Source organism: Micromys minutus (genome assembly GCF_963924665.1).
Source record: "Micromys minutus genome assembly, chromosome: 25".
Taxonomy (NCBI): domain Eukaryota; kingdom Metazoa; phylum Chordata; class Mammalia; order Rodentia; family Muridae; genus Micromys; species Micromys minutus.
In genome coordinates, this window is record NC_137960.1 from 36,878,900 (window position 1) to 36,892,565 (window position 13,666).

A 13,666-nucleotide genomic window follows, 5' to 3' on the forward strand; every position below is an offset into this window, starting at 1 on the left:
AACAGGATGTCCAAAAGGAGTCTTTTATTTTCTCTTATTTTGATGGGGAGGTTAGAAGGGCAGAGGGAAGATAATGAAGGGGTGGGGAGATAAGTGGGACTGGGGTGCATGATGTGCGATTCACAAGGAATCAATAAGGTTAAAAAGATATGTACTAAAAATGACTAGGTATGGTGGTGTGTGCCTTTAATCCTAGCACGCAGGAGGCAAAGACTGGTGCATCTCTGAGTTCAAGGCTAGCCAAGTCTACATGGTGACTTCCAGGACAGCCAGGGCTAGAAACCAGAAAAACCCTGTCTTGAAACAACAATTAACAGCAAACAAGCAAAACAAAACATGAAACAACAATAATAAAAATGGTCCAGTGGCTTTCCTTTATTTCTCAACTTAAATACTGGTGTGGCCTCTTGGGCCCTGTGGCTGCTTCTCCGTATCCATGTTCCTCAAAAAAACACTGGTCATTTTTCAGATTCTCAAAAAAGCCCTTTCTCTTTTCAGAGAAGTCTGTCTATTCTCACTGCTGCCTCAATAGCAGCTTTCCAACTTGATCATTATTATTGTTATTTTAACTATAATCTCTTTAGAACGAAACAAAACAACCATGAATTTTATCACCTGTGGTGGTTTGAATGTGCTTGACCCAGGGAGTGGTACTGTTGGAGGAGGTGTGGCCTTGTTGGAGGGGGTGTGGCCTTGTTGGAAGAGGTGTGGCCTTGTTGGAGGAGGTGTGGCCTTGGAGAAGGTGTGGCCTTGTTGGAGGAGGTGTGGCCTTGTTGGAGGAGGTGTGGCCTTGTTGGAGGAAGTGTGTCACTGTGGGCCTGACTGTGGGCTTTAAGATTCTTGACCTAGCTGCCTGGAAGTCAGCATTATTCTAGTGGTCTTTAGATAAAGAGGTAGAACTCAGCTCCTGTTGCACCATGCCTGCCTGGATGTTGCCACGTTCCTGCCTTGAAACTGGAATGAACCTCTGAACCTGTAAGCCAGGCCCAATGAAATGTTGTCCTTATAAGAATTGCCTTGGTCATGGTGTCTGTTCACAGCAGTAACTAAGACCCTAACTGAGACATCATCTTTAACTAACACATCCACACACAGAGAATAAGACTTTTGTAAGATAATGCTTTGGGTATTTTTATCCCTTTTGAAAATGCACTTAAATTGTAAGGAATGGCACAGATACAAACAGAATATGATTTATCTGCCAAGCAAAAGTAAAACTTGCCAGGAAACAGACAGACTTAGGATGTGTAGTGTTAAGTGGTGTCACCCAGGTGCAAAGCTTCTTTTTCTTGTGCAGTCTAGATTGTAGAATAAACAGCTCCATGTAAAGGGCTGGCTGGGTGTGGGAGGACATTTAGAAAGGAGACCAACAAGAGGGCAATGCTAGGTGCCAAGGAAGGCTGGTATGCAGGCAAAGGAAAGCAGACATAAAGTTAATTGTTTTAACTCTGTTATAGATTTCTCTTGGTGCCATAAGTCTATAATAAATGTAATTTAGCATGAAACTGTAAAATCCCAATGTGACCACATTGCTTCAAACTATACTTTCTTACAGAACAGGAGCCCGCTGAGGTGCAGAGTTTGGGGCCAGGCAAGTGTTTGACTGTCTTAATCTACTTGTGGGATGTTTTCATTCGTAAGTTCATTATACATTATAGTAAAGTGACTAAGATGATATTTCTGTATCTATGTGTATCTGGGCATGCTCAAATGTGTATGTCTGTGGGCATGTGCAGGTCAGAGGACAACTTTCAAGAATTGGCTCTCTCTTTCCAACATGTAGGTCTCAGGGATCAAATTCAGGCTTGGCAGCAAATGCCCCTACCGACTGACCTATCTTGCCAACCCTATTCCTTTCTTTGAGAAGTAATTCTGACCAACTAACCTATAGTCTCAAAAGACTCCTCCATCTGCTCTTTAAATGACTTACGTTTTCTCATTTCAGCTTCCCTGTCAGCCATTCACCGGGACTTTCTCTAACCACCTGATCTAAACTAGACCACAGACTTGGGGTATTTTGAATCTCTACCAGTTGGCCCTTCTTTTCCCTTCAGAGAATATATCAAAGTTGTAATTACGTATTTGTTGGCTAAGAGTTGTTCCTTGTCTAGCTCACAGCCCCTAGGTTAGCTTTCCAATGCAGGCATTTTATCTGCTTTCTTCCTCTACTGTGTGTTCAGCTTCTGGACCATTGATAGAGTGTGGTTGTCACCAGCTGAGTGAGTGAATGGGGATGGGTGGGCAGCCTGGACTTAACAACAAGCCTTCTCAATAAAAGAAACCAGGGTTTCTTGGAGAAGTACTGGATTTTAGGGCTGGGACAAGAAACACATAATTAAATCCCAGAAAATAAGAAACTGCCCACAGACAAGAGGATGGGGGTGCATGAGGGGAGACAACTGGAACCTCCCCAGTGGCCAGCGTTGTAACATTCTGAGCGGTAAGATGCACAAACTTATCAGGCCGTTAGACACTTGAGTTTATAGTCACATAAATAAAAATGGTTCTCTTAGGTAAATGAACGCAGAACAGTCAACATTACCTTCCAAATGAATTTCAAATGATTTCATCTAGATAATTACCCTCAAGAAGGTGGAGTTAATTCCGCACATTGAGGAGAGAAAATGCCGGTGTTTAAGCAACAGAGGTGTGGGGGTGAAGGGGGGGCACAGACAACTCAAAGTAAGTAAAGTAGGGAGAGCTGGCAGACAGAAGCACTCTGGGCCTGTTCGAGGCTGAGCCCATGATGATGTCATCTCAGTATGTACCTGGATGCATACGGGGTGAGAAAGGCATTGGCTGGAATGTTCTTCCTCCCAGAACCAGCACCAGATAAGCTCAACTAGAGGGTGGTGTGCAATGGAACTGCCTAATAATCTTCACATCAGTGAGAACATGGAAGACTAGAAACCTTCACACAACAGAAAGATGAAGGCGATAAGGAAACCCATGCAGACGGAGGAGGGGTCCTCGCTGAGGAGCTATTGGCAGTTGAGGGCTGCGGAGGGGAGGGTCCCTCCAGGGCAGGGCTCCAGACCCGTGTGTACATGGTCAGTTGGACTCAGGAGATTCTAATACTAGATAAAAAGAGGACACTAAGTTAGACAGGAAGTGGGCTTAGGAATCCTGGGGGAGGTGGGGGTGGGTAGCAAGGTGAGTATGGTCAATATATATTTCGTATCTGTTGAAATTTTTGAAGATTAAATAAAAAATAGTAAAAAAAAAAAAAAAAAACCACTCCCACATAGTGTGGTATCTTAAGACTATGGACACAAACGAGTCAGAATTAAATAGGGCCTTTTAGTTAACAATAATATATCAAACGGTTAGTTGTGATAAGCACATGGTAGTTATTTATGATGTAGGAGAGGAAGAGGTTTGGGGAACTCCACACATTCCTGGAGCTCATATTCTACAATAGGAGATAACTTTTAAAACATGCCCTAGATTCATAAACAGCACACACTGTCATTTTCTGTTAGTATTTCTTGCCAGCTGCGGCAGTGTACCTGTACCTCAGATGGGGGCAGGGAAGCTGCATGTGTTCAAGGTCACTCTGAGTTACACATCCGAGCCAGTGTGTGCAGGCCACCCTGCCAACAAAACAAGCATTTATGTGCTCGGTGTACATTATTTTAAAGCCATCCTCACCATTAACAATAAAGCACAGGGCGGTGGAGGCACACCTCTCTTTAATCCCAGCAGTGGGAGGCAGATGGGTCTCTGAGTTGGTGGCCAGCCTGGTCTACAGAGTGAGTTCCAAGCCTTGTCTCAGAAACAAAAACATACAAAATCCCCCCACCAAAACAAAACAAAACAAAAACCCATACACTGTGAGCAAATAACTGTAATGCCTGACCTTAAATTTGAAATTTGCCTTCCTTAAATAACCGCCATTTAAGTGTTTTACTTCAGGGAAACATTTCATCAAGATCACATGCTGCTTTTAGGTAGTTTCCTGGTCTCGAAGATTCCAGAGCAATATAATTCAAATTCCAAAGACTTGAGGAATTCTCTAAAAATACTTTTTATTGTATGGTTTTGTGTGTGCACGTACTCTTACTGTAAGGTTAGGCCAAGTGTGGAAAAAAAAGGGGGATGTCTTGTGGAACCACGGAGGTAAGATCTAGGGCCAGCAGCACCAGTGTCATCTGGGCGTGGGTGGGCGGACGTGCTGAGTCCCCTCTCCCCAGTCCATGGCAAGCTGTGTGCAAACAAACCCCACAAACCCAACATAGATGGGGTTGGAGATTTAGCTCAGTGGGACAGTGCTTGCTAGGCCATGGGTTGGGTCCTCAGCTCTGGAGGTGGGGGTGCACGGAAGAGGGGGCAGACAAAATGACAAAGCCCACATGGTGATGCCCCTGCTTGCTGACAAGTGGTGGGAAGAGCTTCCGTTCAGCCCTGGTCTCCTGGACGAATAAAACTCAGTTCCCTCTCCCCCGTGGCAGGCTCAGCTATAGTCTAACCCCTTTTTAAATTTCTTTATGACACAGGGTTTCTCTGTGTAGCCCTGATTGTCCTGGAACTCACTCTGAGATCCAGGCTGGCCTCTGACTCACGCAGATCTACCTGCCTCTGCCTCCCGGGTGCTGGGATTAAAGGTGGGCTGCTAGGTTCTTCCTTCCTTTCTTTCATCACTAAATCTCATCTCTTTTCCTACATCTCTGCAACCTGACAGTTTTGAACTCCAAACAGTTCTCTTGAGGGTCCCAGAGTATTTACTTGCCAAATTCAAAGGTCTGGTTCCTTATCACCTTGGGTCTTTGTAAAATCAGTGAATTTTCCTCAGCATTCGGCTTCTCCCTTCCTTCCCTCACACCCACTTTGCTCTACCACTAAACCTACAAAGTTCCCTGAGCACAGAAAACTCAGTCCCTTTGGCACCACCCCTTTCTCTAGACCTCTAGCAAACATTTTTATTTACTCAGTGAATCTTTTTTTCTGTTGTTTTGTTTGTTTCTAGACTGGGTTTCTCAGTGTGGTCCTGGCTTTCTGGAACTCACTCTGTAGACCATGCTGGCTTTGAACTGGGAGTTCCGCCTGCCTCTGCCTCTAGTGGCCACTTTTACAGCATTGTGTTATTTGTGTTAGGCAGACAGTTGTGGCTCTCACAGAGCTTTCTAGCCTACCAAGGGACCAGCCATGGAACAACTGACACAAGTAGGGATGTGTATGTGAAGGACAAAAGCCAACTCCAGGTCAGGGAGGCGTCCGTGTAAAGAGCAGAAGACCTAAGTAACTTGAGACAGAGGACGGATGTGCGTCCACATTACTGTGATTACACTGTAGGATGCGCTGGAGACTCACCCGTAACTGACTCGGCTTTTGCTGAGCGTTGATTGGAAACGGAGAGCAGGTGTAAGGCCTGCAGGATGAGAGGGGACGAGGATGAGCTGGTGGCCTGGTTGATGAGCCTTGTTTCAGCAGAGAGGGTGACAGACTCTCCAAGACTCACTGAAGTACAAAGTAGGGGTGGGAAGGGCACATGGGGTACTGTTGATTTGCACATTTTAGGACCAGAGAGCTGAGCAGATACGGAAGAATGGGGGTCTGAGGCAGGTGGGGGGTCTGAGGCAAGGGAGTCCAAATTCTTCGTCGATACTCAAGTTTGACTTACTCTCCATCTGATGTTGATGTCCGGTAGGTGGTTGGGTATTATTATCTGGAGTGCAGAGGTTGGAGTTGGTGATGTTGATGTCCAGTAGGTGGTTGGGTATTATTATGTGGAGTGCAGAGGTTGGAGTTGGTGATGTTGATGTCCGGTAGGTGGTTGGGTATTATTATGTGGAGTGCAGAGGTTGGAGTTGGTGATGTTGATGTCCAGTAGGTGGTTGGGTATTATTATCTGGAGTGAAGAGGTTGGAGTTGGTGGCAACCAGGGTGTTAGATGCCCTAAGCTGTGGATCTGGGAAGATTGTCTCAGCAGGTAAGAGCCTTGGCTGCTCTGATGAAGGACCTGGATTCAGTTCCCAGCCCCCACGGGGTGGCCCAGACCTAACTCTAGTTCAGGGGATCAGATACCATCTGGTTCCCATGGGCTCCAGCATCTCCATAAAAGCATACACATTAACACTTTATTTATTTGTTTTGTTTTTTTGAGACAGGGTTTCTCTACATTGTTCTGGTTCTCCTGGGACTATGTAGTCCAGGCTGGCTTTGAACTCAGAGATGCACCCTGCCTCCAAATACTGGAATTAAAGGCTTAAGCTGCTAGGCCCCACACAGTCACATTAAAAACAACAGCAAGAAAGCCTTGGGATGAGTTCAAGTACAATAGAGGAAGAGCCCCCCCCCCCCCAGGTGACCACTGGGACACCACACTCAAGGTGAGAAGAGAAGGAAACTGAAAAGGGGCCAGATAAGCAAAGCTGCAGGGTGTGGTGAGCAGAAAGAAAGTGAAGAATGAAACAAGGTGTGGTCAGCTGTCAAAAGTCAAATCCAGCCGGTGTCACCCCCACAGCCTGAAGCTAGTCCTTCCGGTGGCAGCTCAGCTAGCGTTTCTCATCGCCTCTTCCAAATATGTCCTTGCAGCTAAGTTCTGTCTGCTGCCTTCTCAGACACTTTTCTTGTTCGTCACACAACTTTTGCAACCACTTTCCTAGATGTCTGAGCACGTCGGATGGACTTCTGTAAACTCCAGGATCTGTCTAGCACATAACAGCAACTAGCTAGTGTCCCTGCAGTGAGATGCAGCTGTTGCATGCTGCCTCTCAGGAAGCCAGAGCAGGGGATGCATGATAGGCCGGCGAGGCAAGGCTAGGAGAGAAAATTATAAGCCTAATTCTTGGGTTTGCAGCATCTGAAGTGCTGGCTGCTAATTCCATTCCCTTAGTATTTCCTTTGTCTCACTTTTAGTGTCTCATGCACTGCCCTGCTCCCAAATCAATAAGTCTAAGCTGACTGGTTCTCTAACCACCTATCAGTTTGTTCCAGGCCTTCAGGACACCTGCAGACTTGAGAAAGCCTGAGACTTCAGACAGCATCCAAGTTCAAACTACTGACCCGGATTAGAGAAATGCAGGTGCCAGGATAACATTTTATACTTGTATTTTTAAAAACTTACTTTTATGCACACTGTTTTGACTGCCATGCGTATGTCTGTGAGAGGGCCAGATCTTCTGGAACTGGAGCTGTAGACAGTTGTGAGCTGCCACGTGGGAGCTGGGAATTGAACCCGGGTCCTCCGGAAGAGCAGCCAGTGCTCCCTAATTGCTGTGTTATCTCTTCAAACCCCAGGGTGACATTTTAGTGAGAGATGTGGGTAAGAGGATCAGGAAAAGGCTGGCAGGTATGGGATGGGAAGTTTCCCTAAATCTTCACAAAATGAGAGGGAACCAACACAGGTCTCCGTAGACGAGCCAGCCATCAACAGAAAGTGACAACCCTCAGAGCCAGGTGGACAAAAGCCTCCAGTGACAGCACACAGGACTGCTACCTGAGGCAAGTCGCGAGCCAGCTAGAGGTCAGAGCGATCTGAGTCCCTTTCTCACGCTCAGAGACTGCAAAGGGGTTGGCTCTAAATTACGGAGTACTTGGCAGACAGTAGATACTCAATATAAACCTAGTAAATTATTTTGGAAGTGACGTTGACAAAAATGGGACACATCCGATGAAGGGAGTAGAAATAGTTGGCTCGGTGATGTCTTAGGGGCTTGAGTTCCCACTGAACAGCTCAAGCTGCCTGAAATTGGGGAGGGAGGTTAGGGTTCACACTCTAAACTTAAGTCAGCAGGACCCAATCACTTACTGCAACTCCAGGAGATAGGGAGATGCTGGATTCAACAACTCCCATCTTCAGAAGCAACGCCTCCAGCACAAGCTTGACACAAACCACTCATCTAAGGAAGGGTTAGGATTAATGAAGGCCTCCAGATGCTGGCTGAGAATAGCAACTGAGGGGCTGCTCAGAGTGAGGCTGAAACGGGCCTGTACTGCGGTCCACACTACAGCTAAAATGAATGTGGGCTGAGGAAAGGATCTGGTCCACGGTGGTTCCTACTGAGAGCAGATTTGAGTAAGCATGTCTCCGCTGGTGATGCCAACCCCAACCAACTGAACTTTGTACACTGATTTCTAAATGACAGGGTCTGTCCTATTTTTGTAGCTGGTGACTCTGACAGGAACACAGACCTACTTAAGAAAATGTCACTGGCCATTCATTTTGCCTTTTTATAAACAGGGCTTTGGTTTTAACACTGGGGACAGGAGAAAGCAGTACACCAGGCACTGTTGGAGCGTCAGATGACAAGTACCCAACAGTCCTAAATTCCCAGACTCACCCTTATCTGTTACCATTTTACACATTCAAAATTAAAAGCCCAAGAATCTAGTGAGCATCTTCATTATGTAAACAGACCGTGTGATTACAAGAACAGGCCTGTAATACTAGATATTAGTGTATTTGCTGGGACATCTGGAGAAACAAATCTAGTTTGTACTTGAGGACATCTGGAAAACCTGTCATATGAAGCAGCTCAGAGAGCTAGCTCTCTATGGCTGCTCTCTGATTCAGATGGGCAAGCCGAAACATCCTACGGGAGAAGTATTCTCAGTGCCCACCTGTAATCCTAGCAGTCGGGAGGTAAAGGCAGAGAACTTTCAGGGAGCTCTCAGCTACAGAGTTCAAGGCCAGCTCAGCAGCATCTGATCGCCACACCTGTCAACTTGGTGGCTTTACAACAGGGCACACCTGTGTATTTCAGGACTGCCTGCCGTGGGGATCCCCACTACTGCCCAGCTGGAGAGAGCACCCTACCACACATGCTCGCCTAAACGCTGTCAAGGCTCTCGAGTGCGGTTCATGCTACCTGCCTGTCATTTCTGTATCACAGAAGTCCTGTCTTTACAGGTGCCATTTGCTCTCCAAGAATCTGAACAAGATACACGCCTCCCTCTCCTTCCCTCATCTCGGGTGCATTCTCAGCCAGATGAGTGTCCCCGAAAACAAAGACTGCCAGGTGGTGATGGTTCATGCCTTTAATCCCATTCCTCAGAGGCGGGTGGATCTGAGTTCGAGGCCATCCTGGTCTACAGAATGAGTCTCAAAAAAACGGAACAGAAGAAAACACAGGAATGGAACTTGTTGTTCTATCGATGTCATACATTGTGGCTGTGTACAAATGAGGCCAGTTTCAAATATGATCACATTTGACTTTCCTCCTGTTATTTGAATTATGATGCTACAAGCAACAGGGAACGGGACTCCTCTCAGAACCAAGCATCAACAGCACGATGAAATGCAACCTGGCATTCTCTTGCATGAGACACATGTACCACATTTTTTGAAAATTAGAAGATAGGTTATCTGAACACACTTTAAACAAGCAAACCATAAAAAGTTAGCCATTGAAAGTTCTTGGTGGGCCAGCAAGATGTGGCTAAGTGGTTAAGGATGCTTACTGCCAAGACTGACCCCCGAGTTCTATCTCTGGGACCCACAGCGGAGGGCGCCAACCCCCTCTCACGCTGTGGCATGCAGGCATGTTTCCCTCCCAAACTGAAAAAAAAAAAAAGGTAGTCTCCCTCATACTTAGACAGGAACTTACTCTGTGTACCGTTGTCACTAGGGCTGGATCCCCACAGGTTACTAGGTTACCTACCGTTGGAGCAAGGTTATGCAAGTGCTGCTCTGAATTCCTTCCCCATCAGCAAGGCCAAGAACTTTTGTTTTCATTCTCACCCCTCATCTCCTCTGCAGAAACTTCTAGTCTGAAGATGAGGGAACCCTGATCTTGCTCTATACTTTGCTTCCAGCTCCTAGGAATGAAGGCAAGCATTTACCTGGCTTTTTGGTAAGCCATTAAAACTTAATTGTTCAAATGAAAATTAGGTATTTTAGCCAGCACTAATTTCTGGATTTGTCCTTTCTCTGGTCACTGGGCCCTTAGTTCACCAGGTTTCAGGTGCTCCCGTCAGCACGAACAAGGCAGGCTGGCCAGCAGTGGCTTGGTGGGATTTACTCTGTTAATCTAGACGTTAGTCCAGGAACTCTACAGTCCCCCCGGAATCCCTCTCCCCAGCGGCACCTGTAAAGTTGCCATGGTTACCCTTCTGACCACACCTCACACGTCCTCCCTGGATCCTTCAGTGTGACCTCTCCTCATTTTGTCAGATGAACAACAGTCATAATTGGAATACTCTTTCCTTATGTAACTAATATCGCTGTCTTCCTCGCCTTTACTGAAAGGGCACTCTGTCAGCCAGAGTTTTCCTGCTCACTTCTATTTTTCTGTCATCGATACTCGGTGTCATTTCTTTTATTATTATGCTTGCAACTTCCATCCTAGAATATCTGCTCTTTGGCGAACTTTATTTCATTTTTTTTTTTTTTTTTTGGTGAAAAAATGTGCTGTCAATCAGTGAAGATCACACGCTGGGGAGAGGGCAGGGGGCAGGGGGCAGGGGAGAGGGAAGGGGGCAGGGGAGAGAGAAAGGAGGCGAGGAGCACTGTCAGGATCTCACTTGAGCCACCACATAATTTTTATAAGAAAACATTCATCTTTATTATTGAATCTAAAACCATTATTTTATGGTATCATCTTTTAGCATACTCAGATGGGTTGACATTCAATGTGGACAGCAAGCTAGCTTACAAATCGACAGCGTGTCTCCAAGCAGCCATCAGAAGAGCGCAGTAACTTCCCTTACTGTGGGAGGAGTTCCAGTGACCTCTGGATGTTTTTGGTAATGGTAAAGAGAAGCTACTGCCGTCTAGACAGATCACCTTCAGGCTCTGAAGACTGGCTGCCAGGGGCCACAATGACATAGAAATCCAGGAGCCAAAGGGGAAAAAATAAAGCACTGGAAAGGAACAAAAGCTTCAAAATACTCAAAAATGATCGTAGACAGATAGTTGGCATACTATGATTTGAAAGGTTTCCAGTGACCAACATGACAGCAAAGACAGTATTATTTATACCTTTAGTATAGAGAAGACAGGTTTTCAAGTCACAGTAAAACATCCTGAGACAGCTCCTGAGACAAGTTACCCTCTGCCCTGCAGCCTTGCTATGCCAGTGAGACACGGAGACAGATGGTAAGTGGCCCACTGGTTGAGATTCAGGAGGTCCTTGAAAAGTGACAAACTGTATGTTAGTAAATGACAAACATAGTTAGAGGCTTTATTTAAAAATCTCTCACTGTTCTTTATCAAAGTTACAAGATTGTTTGCATACCAATAGACTGACTGTAAACAGGAAATTCTCATTAAGGAAAGATGGGTTTACTGTAATTTGATCTTTTACAAAAAAATTACTGCAAGTTATTAATAACAGAATTTCTCTTTTACTTTCTTAAGTCTAATTCTATTGAAAATCCAACCAATGTTTCCACTCTCCTGCCTAAGGTTCAACCATGGTCACCTTAGGAAATACCCACTCATCTGTTATCAGAAATACAAACTGTGGCACATTTCCATTTTATTTTCATTGAGCAAAGGCTTCGGCTGCATTGAGTGTCACGAGAGGAGAGGCTCCGGTGGCCCTGTGTGTCTCAGCTGAGTGTAGACAGCGTGGGGCAAAGCAGTGTTGCGCACTCAGCCTGCCGGCCATCTCTCAGGGATGTCCTCCTCCTTGGCTCGCAGCAGCCCGGCTTCTGTTGCCCTCAGCGACCTGACTGAAGCAAGGGTGTCATTGCTTCAGGGTCCTCACTCAAGGTGGTTCCATCTAGTGAGGACATGCTCCTTCAATCTGTTGGTTGGGGGACAATGCTAATATGAAGAAAGTTATCTGGGTAGCTCAGATGCTCGCTCAGCCACTGCAGAGGCGTTTCCAGCATTGGCTCAATCCCGTGAATCATAACTTGGCTCTTCTTCTCTCCATCTGTTCCGAGAAAGAAATACAACGGTAATCAATAGAGAAGAAATCCAATAGTAATTAATAGAAAAGAAACCCAACAGTAATCAATAGAAAAGAAAACCACAAAGAAATGATGCTGTCTTTTTAGATTCCTTTGTGAATTAAATGGATCTCCAACTTGTTTTATCCCCTCAATAGGAAACAAAGACAAGGAGAAAGTTTAAATGTTGCAAAATGTCTCATCCTAAACAGAAACCTGAGGCTGCAGTGAATTCTGATAAAAAGTCTGTTGCTCTGCGAAAGTATTTGTTCTTTCTTAATTACTGTGCTTGCCCGAGACTGACGTTAGTGAAACCATCCTGGAGAAAACAGCAGGGTGAATCCACTGACCAAAATACTCTAGGTATACAGTTTAAAACCACCATAGAAAGCTGTTAGAAATGGCAACTCTGAGGAAGGCCACATAACACACTCTTAAAAATATATAGCAGAAATGATCCACAATCAGACCAGAATTTGAGAGGATGTTTAACATCTGGGAGTTTGCTGATTCTCTGAAATGTGCAAGTATTTCCCAAGGTGTTGGAAGTAATTAAAAAAGGCACAGTGAGAGCTGTGAGCATATAGGACCAATAATCTGACTTGAAGATTCTATGATAAGAGCCACAAAACCTGACTATATTTTGCTAATATCTGCTTGCTAATTAAAATAGTGCTATAGGGCCTGCTGCAGGACTCAGAAGAGAACCGAGTCCCCCCACGTTGTCTTCTGACCTCCATACTCATACCTCACACTAAAATGAATTCAAACATAATAAACATTTAAAGGATGCTGCAATTAATGCCTTTAAATTCAAACTGTATTAACAAAAGCCCCAATGTAAAGAGCACCCCTGGAAAATAACCTCCCCAGACCAAACCAAAATTAATCACGAAGAGGTGTGGTACAGCTCCTCAGTAGTGTCTTCAAAATACGACGCTGACCCCCAGCATCCTGGGGTGGAAGACAGCAGGCAGAATGCTCTGCTGGACAGGAGCAGTACAGCTGCGGCCGGCATTTTCAGCCCCACTGCTGCAAGGGCTGAAATGGCCTGGCTGGTACACGAAAGCAGAACCTTTAAAGAAATATTCAGCCTTCCAACAGAAGCAGAAGGGTGGGTAAGCAGGGAGAGAGCAACAGAAGACACGGAAACTCTAGAGTCAAAAGAGAACTCATAAATTAAAAACCGACAAGCATGCTACGAGCTACCCATTGAGCAAACAGTGTCCCCTTATCCCTGTCACAGTTCATCATAGCTTTAGGGGAAAGACCACAGGGGTCTTAGGACCTTGGAACCTAGAAGTTGCCTCTCTTGCTTTCTTTTCTCTAAGCCATCTTAAAACAAACAAACCAACCCCTACTTCTACTACTTAGTTAATGTTCGTGTATCTGAGTCTGAATTTGTATGTGTTGTGAATAGTGTCCAGAGACCAGATGAGGGTGTTGGGTCTTCTGGACCTGCAGTTATAGGCAACTGTGAGCTGTCCAACATGGGTGCTGGGATGCGACCTGGGGTCCTCTAAAGGAGCAGCACCCACTAAAGGCTGAGTCATCTCTCTAGTCCTCCAGACAGCTTTGCTGTATCTAGGCAGATTTTTTTTTTTTTACACAGTTATAATCACAACATTAATACAACAAATGGCTTCAGAATCCTGGTAGAAGCATCTCAGACAGAAGATGAAGCTGTACACAGAACACAGGAGACTGCACCTCCAGTCTCTGGGCAGACAAAACTGATATTAAGACGGATGAACACAAGTTCTCTAGAATGATTATCTTTCTAAGTTCTGTATTGCTAAGGTTTTACTGTACTAATTCTTTCTTAGAA

The 13,666-nt window shown here is 45.4% G+C and overlaps 1 protein-coding gene across 3 annotated transcripts in view; it reads right to left on the bottom strand.

The window, feature by feature from the left end:
* Positions 1–10,456: 10,456 nt before the first annotated feature.
* Positions 10,457–13,666, bottom strand: part of ATG5 (autophagy related 5) — an 86,178-nt gene continuing 82,968 nt past the window's right edge. The window contains exon 7 of one of the 3 annotated variants that reach the window (XM_080938328.1): positions 10,457–11,822. In XM_080938328.1, the coding sequence (XP_080794454.1) occupies positions 11,796–11,822 (27 nt within the window). In that variant the 3' untranslated portion in view covers positions 10,457–11,795. The remainder of the gene's footprint in view (positions 11,823–13,666) is intronic. The other 2 variants (XM_080938327.1, XM_080938326.1) reach the window with 2 other exon arrangements.